At 35.2% G+C, this 24,159-nt stretch overlaps 1 protein-coding gene across 1 annotated transcript in view; it reads right to left on the bottom strand.

Annotated features, from left to right (window-relative positions):
* The window catches only part of LOC113056403 (uncharacterized), a 35,353-nt gene that overhangs the window by 10,022 nt on the left and 1,172 nt on the right, over positions 1-24,159 (bottom strand). The window contains exons 3-29 of the mRNA XM_026223171.1: positions 20,949-20,972; positions 20,698-20,869; positions 20,280-20,560; positions 12,316-12,473; positions 11,881-12,121; positions 10,968-11,086; positions 10,057-10,332; positions 9,465-9,560; positions 9,219-9,351; positions 8,856-8,977; positions 8,429-8,707; positions 8,231-8,323; positions 7,989-8,124; positions 7,702-7,817; positions 7,339-7,602; positions 7,167-7,262; positions 6,912-7,041; positions 6,578-6,699; positions 6,210-6,485; positions 5,471-5,566; positions 5,178-5,310; positions 4,931-5,055; positions 4,561-4,839; positions 4,348-4,440; positions 4,103-4,238; positions 592-618; positions 162-360 (exon numbers count right to left, since the gene is read on the bottom strand). Coding sequence (XP_026078956.1) covers positions 162-360; positions 592-618; positions 4,103-4,238; positions 4,348-4,440; positions 4,561-4,839; positions 4,931-5,055; positions 5,178-5,310; positions 5,471-5,566; positions 6,210-6,485; positions 6,578-6,699; positions 6,912-7,041; positions 7,167-7,262; positions 7,339-7,602; positions 7,702-7,817; positions 7,989-8,124; positions 8,231-8,323; positions 8,429-8,707; positions 8,856-8,977; positions 9,219-9,351; positions 9,465-9,560; positions 10,057-10,332; positions 10,968-11,086; positions 11,881-12,121; positions 12,316-12,473; positions 20,280-20,560; positions 20,698-20,869; positions 20,949-20,972 — 4,222 coding nt within the window. The remainder of the gene's footprint in view (positions 1-161; positions 361-591; positions 619-4,102; positions 4,239-4,347; positions 4,441-4,560; positions 4,840-4,930; positions 5,056-5,177; positions 5,311-5,470; positions 5,567-6,209; positions 6,486-6,577; positions 6,700-6,911; positions 7,042-7,166; positions 7,263-7,338; positions 7,603-7,701; positions 7,818-7,988; positions 8,125-8,230; positions 8,324-8,428; positions 8,708-8,855; positions 8,978-9,218; positions 9,352-9,464; positions 9,561-10,056; positions 10,333-10,967; positions 11,087-11,880; positions 12,122-12,315; positions 12,474-20,279; positions 20,561-20,697; positions 20,870-20,948; positions 20,973-24,159) is intronic.

Genomic DNA, 24,159 nt, shown 5'->3' with positions numbered 1-24,159 from the left:
GAAGAACAAATAAACATTTATTTTTTAAAACCTGTTACAATACTATTGGTGTGATATATTAGGCTTTTAACATTACATTAATTACTTGGTTAATTTGTAAACTACTTAAAGCATCTATGAAAGCTTAATAATTTATTTGCAACTAGGTTGAATGAGTTTACCTATTAAAGCAGTGGGCAGCAGACAGCACCCACTCTTTGTTGATGAGAGAACCTCCACAGATGTGGCTGCCTTGCCAGAGGACACTAGCCTGCCAGGGCCAGCGTCCAGCTGAAGCGTTCTGACCTCCTACTATCCTGCTGCTGGTGGTAACTGGGGTTCTTCCACATATCAAAGCACTAGAAACATCATCTGAGGAAGCTAACACAAAGGTTACAATAGTTGTATTACCCAAGAACTTCTCAAGAGATACTGCTGCAGATGCATCATGCAATTCCATGATTTTTTTTTTTTTTTTTTTTTTTTTTAAGGGGGCCCATGTTAAAATCCTTATTCAGTATTTATTTACTCGTCAATTCTGCATGAATCATTAACATTCAAAAGATTTAGGAAACTGGAAACCTGGAAAATTTTGTTATAACATATATGTACCTTGGGGATAAGTTTTAATACAGAATCCTGCAAAACAAAACAGAGGCAAATGTTACAACACTACTAGACACTTTTTAAAGAATTTAAAAGGGCATGAACTGGCTTTTTTATTATTTTATACTGTTGTCTGAGGTCCACTTATGATATTCCCATGGTTTTTGCATTTAAAACATCAAAATCAATAAGCAATAGCTTATTTTCTACCATGGTTTTGAGACCGGCTCGAGAAAATATTTATGGGCATGCCTGATTTAAAGACTAAAGTAATCGCTTACTGCTATGATTGGATAACAGATTTTCATAGTAAACTAACTTTCTGTATGTCTGTTTGACAAGCTACATCCTTCATAGTTGGAACCTTCAGTGACTTTGGTCAATGTGTGGATGAACTTTATTTTTAATTAAGTTTTAGCTCACGTGAGTAAAACATTGTGCGTTTGTTTGCTTCATTTCACCACAAATTTCTTTGTAAACAAGGTACAGGTTGATGCTGGATTTTCAGAAAGACTGAGATTAAGAGGCAATGCTGTGCCGTCTATTTTGGATTTGACAGAAATGGTGCAGCACACTTATGCTGGGTACACACCACAAGATAATCAGGCTGATTTTGGGCCGATTGCTCCCCTTCCGTCAATCTTAGGTAATGTCCCGATTATCTTGGTAGTTTTCTAAAGATTATTTTATCAGATTTTCCTGTGGTGCAAGGTGTGTTAAGAGTAATGGTGGGCATAGATACATTTTTTTAAATCTTGATTAATCTCACTGTAATCTTGGAACGCAAATTTGAATTCTGCCAAAGCCATTCAGAATATGTGTGCTACCCGAATAAAACAATGATTAAAAGTAAGTCTTTTAGATCGGGTTTCTCAAGCCAGGTGGTGCATTAGACCAGGGGCTCATCTCATGTTTCCAAAATGCATCATAAGGTGCTTTCTCAAGTGCTTTTTCGAGATTTCCATTGGGAAGCTTCTTAAAAAAAAAAAAAATCCTTAAGCAAAACCCGGCGGCTACAGCTGCATCCATGGTAGCACGTCACGTTTGATGTGGTAATTTATTTCACAGTAGGCATCAGTGATGCACGGGTCAATGTAACCCGCCCGCAACTTGGACTGCAAAAAAATAGAAAGAAAATATTGTAATCGACCCGCTTCCTGGTCCGCATTTTTAGTAGTCAAGTAGTAAATGCGTCGCCCCTTTATATGAACTTGATTACTTAAAGGATAATAACAGTATGACCGCACACATAAAGCTTGCCACAAAGAAGTGGTTAAAGAAATGATTATGAATGTGTCTAAATTAGCAAGGAGACATTTATTTTTTTAGTAATAAACTGGTGTTTTCTGTGTCGCTGCAAAGAAGTTGACGATGCAGACTTGCCATGAACGCCAGAGTGAAATGCACATTTCATATGGATTACATAATCAGAGAGTAGCCTATTTATTTTTATTTAAATATTTTCGTTTAAAATTAGACAACAGCTTTCTGCATATATTTCTTTTTAAGCCCACCAACTAAAAGATTGAGACACCACCTGGCCCAAAATATCACCCAAAGTTTCTACAGTTTTTTTCTTAGATATTTCAGAATCTGGAAAAATGACTGGGGCAAACTTATTGCAGTCGGTAGAGCGATATGAATGTGTGTGAGGCATGATAAATGCTCATGACTTCTGCTGCCCAATCTTTGTCAGCCTGTGGGTCATTTGGCTTATTAAAAAACGTTTGCACTGATTTGAATGCAAAAACCTCTCTCTTCTTCGCCATCTACATGTCTTAACCAAGAGTATGCTGTGGTCCATTTGCTATTAAAAGTGCATCTTCTCTTTTTCATGGACACAGGCCATGGCTGCTTTGCTTAACCTGACCAAACAGCGTGTGTTCTCCAATTTGGGTTTGTTAACAAATGTTGAGGAGGCGTTCGTGCAACAGTCAACACTTTAATCGACATACTACTCAACCTATCGACTAACACTTTTATTGCTCTCCTCTGAACTATTGGACATAAGTTAACAGTATGCCTATGGACATATCCGTGTATTTATTAGGCAGGTTTGAATGAAGAAGCAGGACAGATGCTCAATTTGCATGAGGAGGGACAAAGGGTAAAACTGCTGTACAGTACAACATAAAGCGAGACAGGTGGTCACTCTATTCGCGCCATTTATTCTGCCAATAAAGTGTAGGCCAATGTATTTCAAAATTGTGTCTAGTAATATATAAATTACAAAGGTTTAATTGGCATCTTTATTTCAAACGACTCGACCAAACGCGACCCGAATATCATTAAAAATATTTTTGGATGACTCGTGTCCGCGGGTAACCACAGGTGACCGCAGGCACCTGCTCATTTCGGATCAACCCACGCATCACTGGTAGGCATACTCACAAGTTCAAAGACTCGTTCTCGCCCCCTACAGTGCAATTCGACTAGATATACATCCTCGCTAAAATATCAAGGTGAAAGTCATCATTGCTCGAATAATATAGATCCAGCTCCCAACCCAACTTTGAGAATAGATTAACGGCGATATTTTTTTATCGCCAGAGAAGAGTCTCAACGCAGCACGTCAGCGCCGATAACGACCCACAACTAGTTAAGAGTGACTGAATCTGCTCGGAAGAACATTGGAGGCGTTCAAATTGTGAATCGAAAAACATATTTAAAATTTACGATCAGAAATCTTCGAAATCCTGATGTGTGGAAGGAACCCCGAGGACAAGCGTGCATATGACCTGGAGATTATCAACATGAAACGTTACAATTTTCAATCAGAAAGTGAGCTGACAGAAGACAGAAGCATATCAAATGCAATCATCGCAATTTCTTCATTCCTATTGTCCACCATGTTTAATCTCATGGAATTTTGTGGGTTTTCCCGTGTTCATATTCGGGATTCTGGTTGAAAATCAGTTGGTGTTTGGTGTGCATTTTTTCGTCACATCATGGCACACCACAAACTATAGGAGTAAAAAGGTTCCATCTAGGATTTTTTGCCGCCTTGTTTGTGGTCTCTCACATTTTTAAAATCTTATAAGATTTTACAAAAAAATGTGTGTGTACCCAGCATAATATTTAAATCCAAAGGAAGTGGATGGAGTGACTGTATTCTTCCACAACCAGGCACTGCACAATATGTTTAGAACTTTAATGGCATTGCTTGGTTGCTTGATCCCATTTAGCATCAATTACGTTATTTCCCTGTCATGTGTGAATCAGTGGGCAGAGCTACAGAATTATGTGTTGATATTTATCTGTGGAGGTGGTTTTTAACCTATCTATTATGTCATATGTAGGCACATTTCAGGATCTGCGTTCGCTGGGCCTGCTGTCAATAAAAGCTTTTATTTCAGTAACAAGTATGTTTTTACTTCTGAAACTTTTAGTATGGTGACCTTGATTTCTCAGTTCATGACCCCTTTAACAAAAGCATATGTTTTGAGACAAAAGCTCAAATTAGATCTGAATTTGACCTAATGACACATTTCATGAATATATATATAGATATATATACCATTGTTTTCTGATGAATTGTCAACACGAAATACCCATCTACCCGTGACATTGACATTGCTTGTGTATGACAGATTTGCGACCTCAGAAACCGGAATTGAAAAGAAATTAGTAGAGTTAAGTGTGTCAAAGCCAGACTGTTAAAGAAGAAAAACAAAGACAAAATTCACATTAAATCACATTTCACACTGCTAAAGATCATAAACTGAGATAAAACAATATTTTGAAGCATTTTTCACACTATACCTCTGCACTTTCAGTCGGAGTGATAAAATCATAATGCATAAGTGTAAATGACATGTTTTTTCCAGACACCAAAACCACTTGGAAGGTTGACTCCTGGAAGAGACCGGGAATTCTTCATTTATATAAGCATTATTCTGGATATTCCATTAAGTTCAGTTCTATGGAAATTACTATGCAACAAAAGTTAACATGCTAACTGAAAGAGAAACTTACTGCCTCTCTGTTTCCATAATATGGTACTTTATCCCATGTAGCAATAAAAACCCAAGTGGCAGAGAAGTTCAAGATGGGAAAATATTTGTTTATGTCTCTTGAAGCACGATTCAAGAGACGAGCATCTGTTACTTGTCTGTAAGAGATGGTTCCTTTCTCATAATTATAAATGTCTGTCCACAGTGGAGCGATGATGTCTATAGATGAGTATGCAGGAAAATAATAGGGATACCACTGATAAAGTGGACTTTCAAAGGTCAGGTCTCCATTATTATTCACCTATAAGATAAAAACCAGTTGTCTGTATTTTCATGTAACATCAAATTTGTGGAATATATATTAATGTCGTGAATGTCAAAATGCTTCTTACAAATATTTTGTCATATTCACGTCCAAAGTAGACAAATGGCTGCAGCAGAGGAATCAGTGGAGAACTTCCATCATCTGACCTCGGGCTCATCTCATCCTCTACACCTCCATATGGGTAGAATGTCCCTAATATTCAATATAATTATTGTTTTTATACAATACTATAAAAAGTATTTTTATACAATTTTTTCATGATATATTTCATGGCTAAAAAAACGTATATAGTCTATATGAAACAGTGAAGTTACCCTCCTCTGGTCCACCATCAACACGGAATACCCAGCGTCCCGGCACATTGACATTACTGGAGTTGAATAGCTCATTTTCATCAGGCACAGGGATTGAAAAATAATTTGTTGAGTTTATTGTGTCATAGCCAGCCTGTGTATATATAAAAAAAACAATATATAATAATAATAAATAAATAAAAATGACAAGGTTATATGACCTTTGGAATATTTTTTTATTTACTTATTCCACTGAAAGACATCTAGGGTCTTATTAATATAATATATATTACAAAGTTCTTATTCTGTCCAACCTGAAAACTTTGATCAGTTGAGGAGATATTTCCATAGTTCAATATGACAAAGGAAAGAGTTCTGCAAATGACTAGAACGACTTGGAACGAAGATTCCTAGGAAAAGTCCAGTAAAAACATTACATTTCATAAAAAAAGATTTTCAAATGGTCTATAAACAAAACTCATTCAGGCAAAATGTATTGGGGCTTTCGCACAAAGTAGTTATGGAAATTTAGTTAGAAACTACAAGGGTGGTCCTTACAGAATAACATTTTCCCCTATTTTCCTGGTTCCATTTAGAAATTCTAAAGTTGGAACCGGTTTACAGAAAAGATCAGATGTGCTAAAACAATATCCACATTTAAGTTTGGACTCAAAGCTCATCTGTTTAGCTGTGCATTTACTGGCATTCAACAACGTCAACAACTGGTGGATGGGCGATGGAGAAGTGCCTGGAGTTGGGTGTCTGCCAGTCTATGACTGTTTTCAATGTTTGAGTAGACCATATGTCTACATGAGTTTTACAAGACATTACCCTGCTCTGTTCCTATAACTAAAATCATTCACAGTTCTTGCAGTGCGAACAGGTCAATACTAATAGAACCATGAAAATGTTGCTTCAGTGTGAAAGCCCCCAATGCAATTCTTAAAATAATTTAGATGTTGACAAGAATTTAAAACTCACTTTCATTTTCTACCTGAGATTTACGCTAAACTTCTGTTAAGGAAGATTAACATAGCCTTTTAATCTACATACCGTTGTGGGGCTGTTCAAGTATGGCACTCTATTCCAAGTAGCAATGAAGACTGAATATACTGAGAACCCAAACTGAGGGAAATACTGTTTGATATCATTTCTTGCCCGATTCAGGATACGGCCTCGCGTCACCACGCGGTAGGAGATGCTTCCATTGACGCTACAGTCAAATTTCGTCCAGAGTGGAGCTATAATGTCTCTAGTAGAGTTGGCAGGGAAAGCCTTGGGGATTCTTTCATAAAATGGTTCAAACGTTAAAAGTCCATTATTGTCGACCTATAGTAAAGATTTGAACATTTAACTGAAGCAACATGACTTGTAATACATTAATGTACTTCAAATGTAGCATATTTAGCATAATGTCTCACATATATGTTGTGATATTTGCGTCCAAAGTACAAGAAAGGATACTGCAAATGCAAAGCTGGTGAGCTTGCATTACTTTGACAGGGATTCAGAGAGTCCTGATAGCCAGCTGGATAAAAGAGACCTGGAAATGCATTACAAAGCATATTATAGCCTTGGTACAGAACATAATAAAGGTAAAAAAAAAAAAAAAAAAAAAAAAAAAAAAAAAAAAAAAAAATATATATATATATATATATATATATATATATATATATATATATATATATATATATATATATATATATATATATATAATTAGTTAATTACATTGACGTGAAGAAAAAGAAACATTACCATGTTCTATTGGCAAAGTACGAAAAGCCCAACGGCCCTTAACATTGACATTTGTGGAGTTGGTCAGGTTAGTGACGTTAGACACAGGAACTGTATAAAAACTGCTTGAATCATCAGTGTCATATCCAGCCTAAATAATGATTACAAATGTGTTTGTTACAGGTGTCTGGATAAGAAGATCTGTGGCTAACATTCAACTATTTTTTTTTTTTTACTACATTTCTATAAACACATTTTAACTGTTAAAGCTCTCACCATTGCAGTAAGTGTAGTTTGAGGAATACTGCCGTAATTAAATACAATAAATGACAATCCAGAACCAGAAATCAGCAGTACTTGAAAAGAGGAATACTGAAAAACAAAGCAAAAAGAAATTGATCACAAGAATCACAAGACAAGTGAAAACAAATAATGTAACAAATCTTACCTGAGCTGAAGTGTTGACATATGTCACATTTTCCCAAGTACAAACAAAAACGGAGTCAGCAGTGAAATTTGTATTAGGAAAAGATTGACGTATATCATTTGTTACTCGCTGTAGTACTCGGACACCCTTGAATTCTTGAACGTAAATATCACTGTTATCAATATCTGTCCATAGTGGAGCAACAATGTCTATATTTGCAGGAAGAGTAGGGGGACTCGAAGGAAACAATGGTCGGTTGAAAGTAAGAAATCCACTTTTGTGAACCTAAAAGAGTTTTTGAATGAACAGATATTACTTTTAATAGCTAGTTTAAGTGATAAAATGCTTTTTAAAAATACTGAGTGCAATACTGAGTGTCCTCACATAAACAGTTCTGTATGTGAGCCCGAAGTAAGAAAATGGTGTCTGCAAACTGAGCTCTGAAAACTCATATTGTTGAAGGTTTAGTTTGTTCCCATTCCTAAATGGATAGAACAGTCCTGCAATACAAATTGATTTTTCAGCACACTTATGGTTTTAATTAATCTGTAACCCTCAACATTTCACTACATATTTATTGTTTAATTATTTTTTCTAGATTTACGACACACAACTATTAAACAAGGTACAGTATGAAATAAATGGCATGCATTTGCAATGTTTTAGTTTACCATTGATTTCTGATGCTTTGTCAGTTCGAAATACCCATCGACCCATGATGTTGACATTGCTTGTGAAAGGCAGTTTTGTGGCATCATAGACAGGAATCGAAAATAAATCAGTTGAATCACTTGTGTCACAGCTAGACTGTTAATCAAAAAAAAAAAAAAAAAAAAGATAATGAAAAGTTTAGTTAAAATCCAACACTTATTATATAGTTATTTTTTTCAGAATATTTTTCACATTACTTTACCTTAAATTCATATGTTGGAGCAATATGACCATAATGCATGAGTGTAAATGACATGTTTTTGCCAGACACCAGAACGGCTTGAAAAGTTGACTCCTGGAAGACAAAGGGAATATCTACACTAAAATAGAGAACAAGGGAAACTGTTTCCTTATTACAAATTTCAGTGCAAGAAACTGCACCAAATAAAAAGGCACTTACTGTCCGCCTGTATCCATAAAACGATACTTTATCCCACGTAGCAATGAAAACCCATGAGGCAGTGAAGTTCAAGTTGGGATAATATTGATTTATGTCTTTTGAGGCCCGATTCAAGAGATGAGAATCTGTAACTTGTCGGTAAGAGATTGTTCCTTGATGTGTAATTGCAATATATGTCCATAGTGGAGCGATGATGTCCGCAGATGAGTATAAAGGAAAATAATAGGGATGCAACTGGTAAATCAGCTCATTAAAAAACAAATATCCATTGTTATGCACCTGTTATGGGACCAAAACAGTAAAATTCTTAGTTATCTGGACTGTCAGTGGATATTCTTATAATGTGAAATGTAAAGCAACTCCTGCTGTTTCAATAAAAAAAAAAAAAAAGTATATAGTGTCACATAAATGTGACAACGCTACTTACGTATAGCTCATTATAAATAAGCCCGAAGTACGCAAACGGCTGTGACAGATTGATAAGTGGAGAACTTCCAAAATACTCCAAATGGTTCTTTTTATCCTCATCTCCATATGGATAGAAAATTCCTGTTTTTGTAAAAGAACATCATCACATTACATAAACTGCAAATGGAATTGTAAAAAATTTATCATTGATGTCTATCAGTGAATGGTATTCCAACAAATTACAATGGCTTTAAATTTATACTTAAAGTTTTTTTACAATTTACAAAAATTTGTAACAGATCTTAGTTGTTCCGATTTGATCAGATGCGGTTCTTGCTTTGAAAAGTTACTTTATACTATCAAACACAGTCAAAATAATCACCCTCCTCTGGTCCACCATCAACCCGAAATACCCAGCGTCCCGACACATTGACATTACTGGAGTTGAAGAGCTTATTTTCATCAGGCACAGGAATGGAAAAATTATTTGTTGTATTAACTGTGCCATATCCAGCCTGAGTATATGAAAACATCATCAAAGACACTGTGAAGCGCAGGTTTCTTACACGTTCTCTATATCAATCTTAATGCCAGAGTTCAGATATATACGGTTCTCATCCTTTCTAACCTGAAACTGTTGATCTGTAGCAGAGATATTTCCATAATTCATCATGACAAAAGACAGAGAACCACCAGAGGCCAAAACAACTTGAAAAGATGAACTCTGTTACAGGAACAGAAAAGAATCTTAATAGCTCATAGACAGAGAGTAATCCCATCTTTATATTATATATTTATATTTATAGCATTATTTATATTTACTATTTATAGCATTCCCTTTATCATTTACAGGTCATATTAGTGAAATGTCAGTAATATTTCTTGAACAAAAAAAGGACCATTGTCCAACAGCACAGTTTTTTTAACCAATCATGAATGTGGCCTCATTTTATTTTCTATAAAAAAAATATATACAATTTTGTTAAAAGTTTTCTTGGTTTGGAACAACTTGGAGAGATATGTTGGCATAACATACTGTAAGTTCACCTGCATTCTTAAAGAAATAACAAATCATATAATACACCAAAAGATAATGTGTTAAAACCTGTTAAGGTACCTCATCTAAATACACTAATAATATTTGGAACAAATAAATTCCAGAAGTCTTTCTCTAAACTTTCACTACCAGATGTGAGTTAGAACAGCAATAGATAGCTTACCGATTGTAAGTTGTTATAGTATGGTACTTTATCCCAAGTAGAAATGAACAGCCATGAGGCAGTGAAGTTCAGATGCGGAAAATACTGGTTTATGTTGTTTGATGCCGCTAGTAAGAGTCCACCTCTGGTGACCTGACGATAGGAGATTGTTCCACTGATAGTGTTGTCCAGGTTTGTCCAAAAAGGAGCAATGATGTCTCTGTTGAGTTGTAGTAAATAATCTGGTGTTGGCTGTGAAAGAGGCCCATCAAATGTCAAATGCCCATTGTTATTTACCTGAAAAAGAGGTTCAACAATATTATAAAGAGATTTGGCAGTACAAAATCAAAAGTCAACTTTGATTTGCATTTTTTTTTTAATGGAAAGTGTAAGATCTTCATTTTTGTGTGGTTAAGTTATGTGATTCAAATGTATATGAGGTTCACAGTTTAGCAACCTTGTTTGGGACATGCGAGTATGAATGGGAAGTATTGCTAAAAATGTAATATTTTTGTTATTGTGATTTCTGTTTTTGAGATGACTAGTTGTAAATATTCATTGAACAGATTATTTCAAAATTATAATTTGTAATTGTTTAATACATTTTAAAAAGTCAGGACTTTCTCATTGGAGAAATAATGTAAAGCATTACATTTTATTTTTCCACATAAATCTGAGGAAAATAATTGGAGAAAACGCCTAAAACAAAGTGTGCAAAGCTTGTACGATCATACCCCAAAATCCTTGAAGATTTAACCACTGACAACGGTGCTTCATCTTAATAAGTTTTATTTCAGTTTGTTATTTTTAATAAATTAGAAAAATTATTAATAATCGGTTTTGTGCATTGCTATTGGGGTTATGGAGTGAATTCTGAATTCTTCTGAATGCTGTACATACAGACACAGAATTTATGAAGAGAATGTTCTTACATAAATTTGTTCAAAAACATGTCCAAAAAATACAAAGGGCTTTTCCAACACTACTGTAGAGTTTCCGTCATCTTGAGAGGGATTTTCTATGTCTCTATTTCCAAACGGGTAAAAAAGTCCTGAAAAAATAAAATAAAATAAATAAATAAATACAATAATCTGCAGCATAATTCCATGATCCTTATGTAGCATATTGCATTCAAACATGGTATGAACTGGCTGAAATGGCTAATTTCGCTCAGTTAACTGGCCATTACACAATTTCTAGGGGCTGAAGTGCACAGATTTAGTCAATCTGCCAGGAAAAAATATACCAAGAAACAAATAAGATATTTTTAATGCACCTGTATATAAAGAGTTTACCTGCTCCTAATCATGTTTAGCAATGGCTAGAATGAGCTGCAGAGTGTGTTTTATGTTATGCTGATAGTTAAAAACCTAGATGGCCTCATGGGCTGGTTTGGTTAAAGGGGTCATATGATGTTGCTAAAAAGAACATTATTTTGTTTATTTGGTGCAATGCAGTGTTTAAAAATACATTTTAAAAAAGGTTTTAGGAGAATGTGGATGATTTCAAGGAACACTTGAAATCACATCATATGACGCCTTTAAATGCTAAGGTTAGGGGTAAAAGTCAGTGGGGTTCAAAACACTTTTTTCCAAATACCTTCTTCTATGCTATACAGGTTTGGAATGACATGGGGGAGAGTACATTTAGATAGAATTGTTTTATTTTGGGTGAACAGTCTCTTTAATTAATTTATGTTGCAAATGTATAATTACTGTACTGTATATGCAGAAATAAACACAACCCAAGTTTAATAAAAGCTGTAAAAGTTTTGTTTAAGTGTTAATTAAGCATTAATTTATCACCTTAGAGAAAGATTACTGTCATCTGCTTTCACACTCTTACCTAGGGCTATATCTTCTCCACTGCACAAAAAGCTGCTGTCTTTATCTTCATCATCAGATGAAAACGTCACAAATCCAATATCTGATCCATTAACAGTCTCCAAGATCCAGTTTTGGAATTTGGATACTCTAGCATAGCTGTCAGGTGCAATTCCAGTGGCACAAGGAATCCCAAAATTAGTGACACCAGCTAAGATCCATACAGAGTCCTGCTTACACTGTAATGGACCACCAGAATCTCCCTAAAAATGTATAAGAGGAATCTTAATTCATATGATTATAATATAAATTTGAAAGATACCAGGTGCTTACTGTTTATCATGGTAAGTACATGTACACTTGTTATTGAACAAAGTGATAAGCTGCAATATGGTTATCCTCTCATTCTGAATCAAGAATTCAACAATATTGAGTCATAAACTGTATTGTAACTTACAAAACAAACTCCTTTGCCGCTCTCTCCTCCTGCACACATCATTGTAGGAGGGATTGTTATGTCAAAAAATAGGAGGTCTTGAAACATGCAGTTACAGTCCTTATTTTCCACAACTTTCATCTTCACCTCCTGCAGAGCTCCAGAACTGGGCTGAGCACCTAAGAGTTAAAATAATAATAATAAATATAGCTGCAAGCAGCGATGGCGGGCTCAAGCCACCAATGCCATCGCCACCCCGGTGGCATCAGGTAAACTGTGCCCAGCGGGCACATGCATTCACAATATCCCTCTGGCAGTGAGGTTTTAAAGGATATGGCAGTTAAAGGGTTAATCCGAATCATCAAGACTTTAAAATCACATTCACAGAACAATATATATAACTTTAGTGATATACCCTAACCCTAACCCTAACTTTACAATAATATTTCATTTCTAAACATTATGTTAACATGAACAATATTTATATAGCACTTAAACTCTGCAGATCCGGTACCGGGTCCGAAAATAGCATGCCACATGTTTGTGTCTCATTTGCATATCCTTCCTTATATGGCATTTGCCCAAAAATGGGTTCATTTGAAAGCTTAGAGTGTTTTCTTTACAAAGAATACCATTAATTGGGGTTTTATGATACATAAAGTAGTCAAATTAAGCTAAGAAATATATTTCCCCCCCCCATAAATTTCCATCTAACGATTGCGAATACGTTTTCGTAAGAATGTGTATTTAAAATATTTTTCACAAAACAGTCAAGTCATATATCACAAGAAAGCTCTCATTCTCAGGAATCTGATGATGTAGATCATTTTATTGTGTGACAATCACAGATCGAATGATCTTCAACAGAATCGCGATGTAAAATTTCTCACCTTATTATTTATACATTTTGCACCGCTTCAGTCAGCCGCAAACAGCCACGCATACCTATATACTCGATATAATCTTTTAGATTAGAATCTCTTCTTTCAAACAAGACCATTTTTACGTTTCTGCGTGCTTCCATTGCTGAGATATAAAGCGTTTTGTACAAGTGCGCAAAAGCGCTCCAAGGGCTGTATTATTGAAAAGCTCTTTAAGTCATATAGACGGGTCTAAATGCCTTTCTTCTGCTATAGACGTCTGACCTCTTTTGTGAAGCGCTATTTGTCCTAATTGCTGTCATTCACAAGTCGTTCCCTCCAATCGAAGGTGTGAATTCAGCACCGCGGGGGTGCTGGAACTGGACAGCGACTGCCCACTCTTTTCCGCTTGTGGAGACGCAATGGTCTCTGGGAAACTGAGTCTTTGGCTGCTTCTAAACAAAGGACACGCGAGGAAAAAACTACTAATGGCCGAAGCTCCGGATTTATAATGCATAATATTCATAAAACAAGTCCTGGGTGGCCAACTTCGCCGTGGAGAGGTCAGGACGCGCATCTGGTAAGCCTATACGCGTGCTACTCGCTTTCATACATTTGATTCTTTATTCTGAGGCTTGGAAGCTTCGCTAGCAATAAGCTAATATGTTTATTTTCATAACTGTGCAGTGTTCGACCGCATCTCAGTGAATGTACAGTAATCCGTACAGTACTGGGGGAATAAACATAAATTAGTTTGTTGACGCTCCGAAGTTCGTGCAAAAGCTTCGGGGAGCTTGTTTACGCTATATAGAAACCGAAACCAAAATACACGCTGATAAAAAATCAAAATATGAAAGAGACAGGCGAGGTCTCTCAATCTCTACACGATGCAGAATAGACATAAATGAAACGATATGAAGCTGGAGATTGTGTATTCTATTTTAGATTGTGATAGACCAGATATTTTAATAATTCTATGCATGTCGCTATTGCGCAATATGATTTATTCTCTTTGAAAGACTGTTCAGAAAACCCACACACAAAAAAAGCACATTGTATTGAGATGGTTCATCATATGTGAAACAACATAAATAATACTATTTGTCACAAACAGCAGCTTTTTATGTAACTTCTGAGTGTTTTCTGTCAAATAATATACAGAGATCACATTATTCCATACTGCAAGTGTGCAAAAGATGACTTCATACTTATTTAGACAAAAATTTTATACAAAAATGGTATTATTCCTTCCTTCGGTTGGAATAGAATAACTTTTGCATAGATTAGGATAGAAAGAAATTTCTGTTTTCCTCTAATAGCAGACAGTTGGAAGAATCACAAGACATTGGTCTGAAGTTGCCAGCCCCTTCAATGCCTGAGTTATACCATTTCAAACTTCAGTTTACACAAATAAAATAAAAAAGCGCCTTGTTTTTTTCCCTATTTATTATAACACAGACAGCATATATTGTCATTTTTATCAATTTCAACAGTGTTTTATGTAATTTCAAAGGGTTTCCTTTGAAATTGTACCAAACTTTCTGAGCTTACACTATAGCATTAGTATAGGCAGGCATTCAAAATTAGGTAGGAAAATGAAAAACGGAAATCCCCAAAATAGCATTTGTGCTTAAGAGGATATTCCAAACTTAAACATTAAAACATTGTTTTATTGTGATTTTTTCCAAGCACATTTTACCAATTCCAAACCATATCAATCTTAATAACTACCATTATTTTTTATTTAATCATTTATGAGTGCTATACAATAGTCCAGGAAAGCTGGAAGAGAAAAACTCCTTATATTCATGTGTGCAGAATTATTGGGCATGTTTTCTTTTACAGATGAAATGCGCTAAAAAAAGAGTTTTAACTCGGTAAAGCCTGTGAGAAATATCAAACACAAATGCAATACAGAAATTGATAAGTTAAGACTTGGCCATTGTACAAAAAATGCTGACTGGGTCATGAGGTCAGAAAAGAAGAAGAAAAAAACAGGTCAAGAAGAACTGACAAAAAGAATTGCAAAATAATTAGGAATTAATGTGAAGATTAATTTTTAGTCAATTCTGCAAGACAGACTTTCAGGAAAGGAGGTGGAATAAAAAAGAGCTCCTAAATCTTAATCCCGGATTCTGGAAGATATATTCCTCAAACCATCGGACAAGAGGAGGTGGTGCTGGTCCTTCACGAGTCACTCTAATCAGTTCATAAAGCCTATATATAAAGTCTTAATATATAGTATTTCACAATACTTCATGGTATTCTAATTAAATCATTTTTTGGAATCTTAAGTCTCTCAGAGCCTGACACCGAGTAATTCTGGAGACTCCAGGAAAGTGGCAGTTCTGTAAAATGTTGGCGCTGGAGACTAAATGCTCCCTGATAGTTTCACACCTAATTCACTTACACACACACACACACACATTACCCACAGTGACAGAGGGACAGAGTTACATCAGATGTTTGATAGTTTTTTAATTTTCTATCATCCATATAGTGTTGTATAGTCATGAAACTATGCATATTTCCTCAGAATGACTTGTCTTCTATGTGTACATTTTTTTGAAGTGTTTAGAAGCTGCACTTAAAAAAATAAAAGACATTTACTGGTTACTTTTTTACTGTTATTTCAATAAATCACCACGACAAAACCATTCAAGCTATCCAAAATTCATTCGCACCTGTTCTGTAAGATAAATTCTTTAAACAGTGGTAAAAGAGGATGTGGGGCTGAACCTTCAAGAGTCACTCAAAACTTATCTGTCCATAAAGCCCATAAAGAATTATTTCTTAATATACAGTTCACAATACTTCAGCTTGTTATTCTAATTAAGTGAGGGTCATTTTATCAGTAAAATACATAAAATTCATATTATTTTTCTTTGAAAGATTTCTATAAATGATTTAAATCATACTCGTTTCTACAATAATTATTTAAAAGTAATCCTATATTATTGGTATATAGTAATCCCATTATTGGTACTAAGAATTGCAAGCTAGATTTATAAGTTATGATAGTTTTAATTTTATGCTGGCTCTTGAAAATGATAAAGCTATGAAACTTACTGTGCTTCCTTCAAATGATGACTTCTACATATATAAAAAATTATTAAGAGTTGAAATGAAAAATTTTAAAGATATCGTAAAATAACTATAGTATTTTTTTATGTTACTTTAATAAATCGCTATGGCCACACCATGTAAGGTATCCTAAACCCATTCGCAATTTAACATCTTCAGTATATTAGCATCATGTTGAAAAAGTTTGGTGTGAACTACTTATGTCTTCTCGGAGGAGTATGAATTCATTTTTACATGCTGATTTTATCATAAATCCACAATAAAATTTCTGAGTTCTGTATCAATCTGTGTTGTTGTTTGTTTATTTTTATTTTTTTTATTTTTCATAGGAAGATAACTGAAAAGATTACTCTCCTTTTTAATAAATGTGCTTATAAACCAAGAACAAGCTATTTATAGCTGTATTTATAAACTGCTTACTACTGACTATTAATATTGGGACAAGGCTTTATAAAGCATAAACTGACTATTTACTAATGAGTGCAGTTATTATAAAGTGTTACCAATGCATTTACTAATGTTAACAAATTAGACATTATTTTACAGTGTTATTAAATCCTTTAATGACTTATAAGCATTTGTGAAAGAAGCTTAGTCTTGATCTGTGAACTGAACAGTTTTACTGTTACATCCATGAGATTTTAAAAATGTAGATACATGTCATGTCACAGGATGGAATAGGTCAGTATCAAATGAGTTGAAATTATTATTTGCAGCACAAATACGTATTTTTAGAATTTTGTTTTTAATTCCTGAAACTGTCAGAAAAGGATAAGGCCTAAGAGATTTCTTAAGCTGTAATGAAAACAGCAATGTTAGCAACAGCAACAAAAAATAACAATTTAAAATACATTTTTTTTCTGGTGATTAAAGAGATGATTAAGTCTCTCTCTCTCTCTCTCTCATTGTGTCTGCCACTCAGCTCATGCCCATCCCCCACTCACACACACACACACTCACGCACACACATGCACTCAGTCAGCACACATACATTGCTCAAACAGAGGGACAGAGTGAGTTGAGATGTCTGACAGTTTTTTTTTATTTTCTTTTAATCATACAGTGTTGTAAGGTCATGAAACTATGCATATGTCCTCAGAATGATTTGATCTCTGTATGATTTTTTTTTAAGTGTTTGGAAGCTGCAATTTAAAAATACAAGACAATTAATGATTCCCTTTTTACTGTCATTTCAAAAAATCACCACGACAAAACGGTTCAAGCTAACCAAAATCCGTTCGCAATTTAAGTTCCTCAATGTTTTTTCAACATGTAGACAAAGTTTGGTGAGTATAGTGAACATTTCCTCTGAGGAGAATGCATTAAATCAGAGCTCAATTTAAATATTCAAATCAAAATAGCCGACTTCCTGTTGGTCGTAGCTGATGACTGTGAATTAGAAAGTTGTCCGTCTTGATAAGAACAATTTATGTACCAAGTTTGGTGTCTGTAGCTAAAACTAAACCCCCCACTTTTGACAAAAGGTGGCGCTATAGCATGCCTCCTTCACGCCCTTTTAAAAGCTTTTCCCATTGTCTAGCTATCACTAATACTGATATGTGTTTTTAGTTTCATGTAAATCTGAGGTTGGTGTCTGCCTCAAACTCATCATAACAGAACATTAAAGTTTGACACGTTGCCATGGCAACGCCATATCAGATATCAATATCCCCACAACAGATTTACATCGGCCGTGTTTTGTCATTATTGTGATGAAGTTTTAAATAAATCGAGTAAAAATAAGATGCTGAATTCAAAACATTTTGAAAATGACCCACTTCCTGCTGCCAGTTGGTGGCGCTATAACGTTGACTCTTAATAGTCACATATATACGATCGGTATCATACAACGAACAAACCAATGAAGTTTGATAAAATTCAGGAAATGTATGTGGATGTTATTAGACATTTCCTGTTTCTCATTTCTCGCCATAATTTCCACGCCTCGCTATGGGCAAACCGTTCAAGATATCAAAAATCCCCTCGCAATTTTTCGTCCCCAATGTCTTGAGATCATGTTCACCGAGTTTCGTGGCGAACGGGTTGAAAACCTCAGAGGAGTATTTCAAATTCCAGAGCATGCTTTTTTTAAACAGCCCTGAATAGCTGACTTCCTGTTGGGCGGAGCCTATGACATAAAGTGTGAAAGTTGTTCGGCTCAATGAGATCTATAAGTGTACCGAGTTTCATATAAATACATGTAAGTCTGTGTGAGCTATGGTTCAAGATATCTGAAGGTGTTCCAGGGGGCGCTGTAGAGTCCCTGTGCCACGCCCGGGTCCCAGCCTCTGCGGCGTCCTGATGGCCGCAGATTCCAATGTGTGTGCCAATTTTCAAGAGTTTTTGAGCATGTTAAGGCCCCTAAAAACCCCCGGAAGGTTAAATAAAAAATAAAAAAAATAATAAGAATAATCCTTAGAAGAACAATAGGGCTCTTCGCCCCTTCGGGCTTGAGCCCTAATAATAATAATAATAATAATAATAAAATGCCATATGTAAATATGATTCATGATACACTTACAGTCTCACAGATGAAAAGAAAAGAAAAACTCTCAGGATAACTAAAAGATAACTTATGTGTGTACTTTATATTTCATGAATAAGAAAGCACACAAATGCTCACTCCCTGAATTATATACAGATCGACAGATTGCTAAATAAATGCATGCTTTGGACATTTGCATTTAATGAACACAAAGTGTTTATTATTTAAATGAAAAGTATGTTAATAAAAGGTAATGAACTGAATTTAGTTTGTTATTGAAACGCGACGTTTGTCATTTTCATATGAAATGCAAATTGCATCTTCAATTTACTGTATTTTATCAATTCATTCAGTCTCTTGTACCAAGTTTGAATATGATTAAACATTTCTGAACTTTTGAGTTCTTAAGATGACTAGGTCACACTGCGAGAAACCAGTAGTAAGTATTAGGAAAATGACTGAAGAAATTCTGGAGTTTGTGTTCCTTTTCTTTCCAGTATTTTGTAAAGTATTCCCTTCTTTCTCTCTTTGTTTTCAATATTTTAATTATTTATTTTATAAATATAAATATAAATATAAATATAAATATAAATATAAATATAAATATAAATATAAATATAAATATAAAGTTCCTGTCTCCTTCCATTAAACAGACTAAAACATTTTCTTGTGTTCCTGTGAAGGAAGAGAGTCATAAACATCTGGGATGACATGAGGGTGAGAAAATAATGAGACAACTTTAATTTTTGGGTGAACTATTCCTTTGAATAGTAAGATGTGATGCAGAAGCTAAAACATATTTCAGACAGAATACAAGAATGTGTTGCATTTATGAGGAAAGTCATAGAATTAAAAGATATAACATTAACATTTTGAAAGGCCATTTATTATTATTATTTTTTTTTTTTTTTTTTTTGCCTATTCAACATCACTTTCTTAGGATAATTAAACTTTTAATTGTTTTTTGGGGCATTGAGGCCCATTTTTTTTAGATGAGGTTTTACATGTTTTATTATTATTATTATTATTATTATTATTTTATTGCATTTATCGTTTCACTTAAGAGAACAGATTTACCTGATGAAAGTCACAACTAAAGTAGAAATGTGTGTGCTTCATGCATGGAAACATTGATCATTGGTTCTTACATCAAGCATGCACATTTGAACTTCTGTGTACCATATTTATTGTGCATAAGATCAAAATAAAAATGCAATGTACTTTTTAAGATGAAATAACATTGTAAGGAGTAAAAAGGACTTTTATCTCCAGAAATGTAATCAAGTAAAAGTACAAGTAACCCGCTTAAATTATACTTGAATAAAGTACACATCCTCCGAAATAATACTTAAGTAATCAAGTAAAATTACTCAAGTATTTTACACCTCTGGATAATATCATTTTGATCCTTACAAACAAAAGGACTGTAAATTGCCCAAAGTGTCCCACTTCAATAATACAAAAACAAGCTTACAATTTAATGTAGCACAATTACATGTATTGGTTACATAATCCATATTGCACATAGTCCAGTGTGTCAAATTAAAGATAATTACCTACAAAACCCGTTTCTCCCCACCCAGTGGCCCAGCAGGTTGTGCCATCATGAAAGACGCTGTCATTGGAAGCCAGGCAGATTGGTCTGATGTAGCTGTTAAAGTTGACTGGCTCACTCAGTCTCAGCAAGGCTATGTCATTGGTGAACTGGTAGGGGTCATAGTCTGGATGTGGAATGATGGAGAGGATTCCTCGACTCACCTCATGTGGGTTAGAGACTGAGATATTTTGACTCTGTCTACCCAGATAAACAGTACAGTTCAGTCCAGTGTCTGAGGAACTGAATGAGGAAGCAAAGACTCTCAGTGTGATAGCTCCAAGAAAATGTATATTATTAAAATGTATATTATTATTATTATTATTATTAACAGAAAATGCATGTCTACATTTCATTATAGATTTATTTTGTGTTCTTACAAGAAGTACACGCAGTGAGCTGCAGTGAGCACCCATTCCTGGCTGATGAGGGACCCCCCACAGAAGTGATAGCCAAAATATTGTAGACTGACCTGCCAAGGCCAGTTCCCTACAGCTGCATCCTCACCCCCAACAATTCGAGTTCTGAGTGGAGAAACCCCACAGCTCTGGGCTGAAGAGAAAAATGAGAGCTGTAAATACTTCACCAAATTTAGAATATTTTTGTAGTTTTAAATATACAGTATTATTACCTTTTATAGCTTTTCTTGTGCCACCTAAAAAGTAAAAAGAGAAAGGAGCAGAAAAAAAAAAAATACATGGTTCACATGTGTGTTCAAGATGAATCACAAGATTTCAAAGTCCCTTTCAAGCAAAGTCTGGTTAGTCGGTGGCTGCATTCACAATGCCTTCTGACAACTAATGCAGGGTTCATACTGCAACTTTTTGCTGTTGTTTATAAAAATGCTCTAGTCTTCAAGTATTTTGTCCAATCCATCACTATAGTTATCACTATGTTGGTCACTGCTTTGTTGAGAGTGAATCCTGCATAAATATGCGGATGTCATTCCCGAAACATTGCAGCATGTGTGTGGCCGAATAACAATGACCAATGAGTCTGTCTACACTGCACAATCAATCTATTAATTACATTATGTGTATGCACTCTGCATGTTATTATGAAAGAATTGGAGTGTATAACTCATTACTGAACAAAAAATTTCTGTGTTGCAGCATTTAGGTATGAGATAAAACCAGCATGTACTGTCATAAGGATGATAAAAGAGTTTTAATTTGAGTAAAGCTTTGAATATAATTTTTTGTTTGGTAATATCTAATTTATTTGAGTTAATTCAACCCCAAAATATAAACCTAATCCACCTACATTAGGGTTAGATCAGGTAGAAATAGCTACCTAAGATAACATTTGCTGGTTTGCACTTCTTAATAGTGTACCATAGATTCTACAAGATTTCCTTTTACTATAGTGTGTTTTGTAGCTCAAAGTCTCCCACAAAAGTAATTGTTCTATATATATATATATATATATATATATATATATATATATATATATATATATATATATAAAAGAGAAGGCTGATCCGGACCGGCCAGAAACACCGAACATATCTACGTCACTATGTGGAAAATTTGCATAATACCACCCAAATGGATATGCAAAGAAAGAACTGTGTGGTGTGGTTTCAGGTGTCACAGCAGTGTTGTTGCTACCATGTCGTGGAAACACTTTGTGTTTCTATCCGAAAGTAAAAGCACTTTTTTGGCCTTCCAAAAGTGGATGCAATTAGAGCTCAGTGGTTGCCATTAATTTACAAATGTTCGAGTTCATGCAGCACATTTTATGGAGGAAAGTTTTCTTAACCTGGGAGAAAACAAGGCTAGCTGTGCAGAAAGGCTGTTTCTAAAACATGGGGCAATTCCATCTTTGCTAGATTAATCTTGACACTTTTGAATCAGAGCCCAGAAGTATGTTTTATAATTTGCTATCGACTGTTCAAATGCAGAGTTTGGTGAAGTGTAGAGTAACACATATTGCATATGCAGACAGAGATGGATTTATGTTTACAAAAGTGGCAAAAAGAAACATGACAAAACAACAAAAAAACATGAACAAACATGATTCTCTACATGTTCTGCTTCACACTGGACACTAAAGCAGGATGCACCCATTGTGATATAGTAAAATTTATGACATTATTAACTGTTATAATTATTGCTATGGAAGCTAAAGCTCACAATTATGGTAAGGGGCATTACATTTCCAACACATGCTTGTGGGGAGAGTTGTGGCCTAATGGTTAGAGTTGGACTTGTAACTCGAAGGTTGCTGGTTTGAGTCTCGGTGCTGGCAGGAGTTAGGTGTGAAGGTATGAATGAACAGTGCTCTCTTCCACCCTCAATACCCATGGCTGAAGTGCCCTTGAGCAAGGCACTGAACCCCCAGTTTCTTCCTGGGTGCTAGATAAATAGCTGCCCACTGCTCCAGGTGTGTGTTCACTTCTCACTGCTGTGTGTGCACTTGGATGGGTTAAATGCAGAGCACTAATTCCTAATATGGATTACCATACTTGGCAAATGTCACGACTTTCTCTTTTGAGATGATCAGCCAGTCACATCTGGTTAGCTGGCCAATCAGAGTACACTGCACTTTTCAAAGGAAGGGCTTTGTAGAAATCAACACATTTTAGAAAAGGCTTTTCATATAGGATCTGCAATAATGAACAGTACGTGAAAAATAATGAATTTCTTTAACAATAAGTGCCCTATATTAATGATCTAAGTGTATGGAGCAGGTGCACTTAGGGTGTTTCAAAATCCACTTTTGCTAGTATAACGACAAAACTGTCAGCGCTCCCGACACATGGTCTTTAAGAGTTGTCCCTGGCTGCAAGTGAAAGCTCTAAAATGCTACATTCAGAGGCAGCATTCTAAAGCAGGAAGGCATCAAGACACGTCCAAATCCAAATAGAGTTTTACTTCCTTTCTCCGGAGGTACTGTCTTCTGATCACATTTTGAAGACAGCATAGATGTATCTTTCACTGCCTTTGATATACTGTAGCACAATCCTGTGCATTACATTCCATGACGGTTGAGCTACTTGTGTTTGGTTGTTAGTTTGTGTTTAAATGTATATTTTTGACAAACCTTTTGCCATTTTGAAGTTATTTCCAGAGAGAAATCAGTATTATAGTAATTAAGAATTAATTTAGTTATCACCAAACCTCTATTTTGTTGTAGATCATTAAACCATTACACTGGCTAAGAAACCTGTCTAAAATCAGTATGCCTGCAAAGTCATTGCCTCATACAGCAACAAGGCAGCAAGTGAGCTACCTAAGTTAACGAATGCAGCCCCTATTCTCTTAATGAGTAATGGGTGTAACATTCAGTAATTTGGGGCATAACATTCAATAAACCAATCAGAATATCATTTCCCATTCCCTGGAAGAGCAAGCTATGCTCGCACCATGGAGGATTCGCTAATTAAATGGCAGAATGTTAAGGAGCACAGACTGAACTTGTCTCCAGAGAGCCAATGGATCTGCTTGTGCATGAGCAAATAGGTAGGCTAATTCTGATACAAGCAATGACTATCCATTATGACGTATAACATTTTTATATATAGCCTACACTGTAATATTCTTTTACACTGTAATCCTTAATTTTTTTTTTTATATTTGGCATGTTTTTGAGCTGCTGTGTGTCCCTGTGTGTAATAAACAAAGTGATAACGCGTTGTGGACCCGCCCACATTTTCTAGTAACGTGCTCTTAAAAAAAACTTTAAACTTTAGACCAGGTTTGAGTTGGTCTATGGTTGTTTATTTTCAGTTCCTTAAAATGGCAACGCGGAAATAATGGCCTGAACACACCTCTTTTTTAGACCAGCACGCCCATGTGCAGGACGGCAAAATATGAACTGCGTCAGGCTGAAACTAGCAA

Source organism: Carassius auratus, chromosome 37, assembly GCF_003368295.1.
Source record: "Carassius auratus strain Wakin chromosome 37, ASM336829v1, whole genome shotgun sequence".
In the NCBI taxonomy this organism is placed as follows: Eukaryota; Metazoa; Chordata; class Actinopteri; order Cypriniformes; family Cyprinidae; genus Carassius; species Carassius auratus.
The sequence above is the reverse complement of the archived record's forward strand: the minus strand, read 5'-3'. Positions and strand labels throughout refer to the sequence as shown.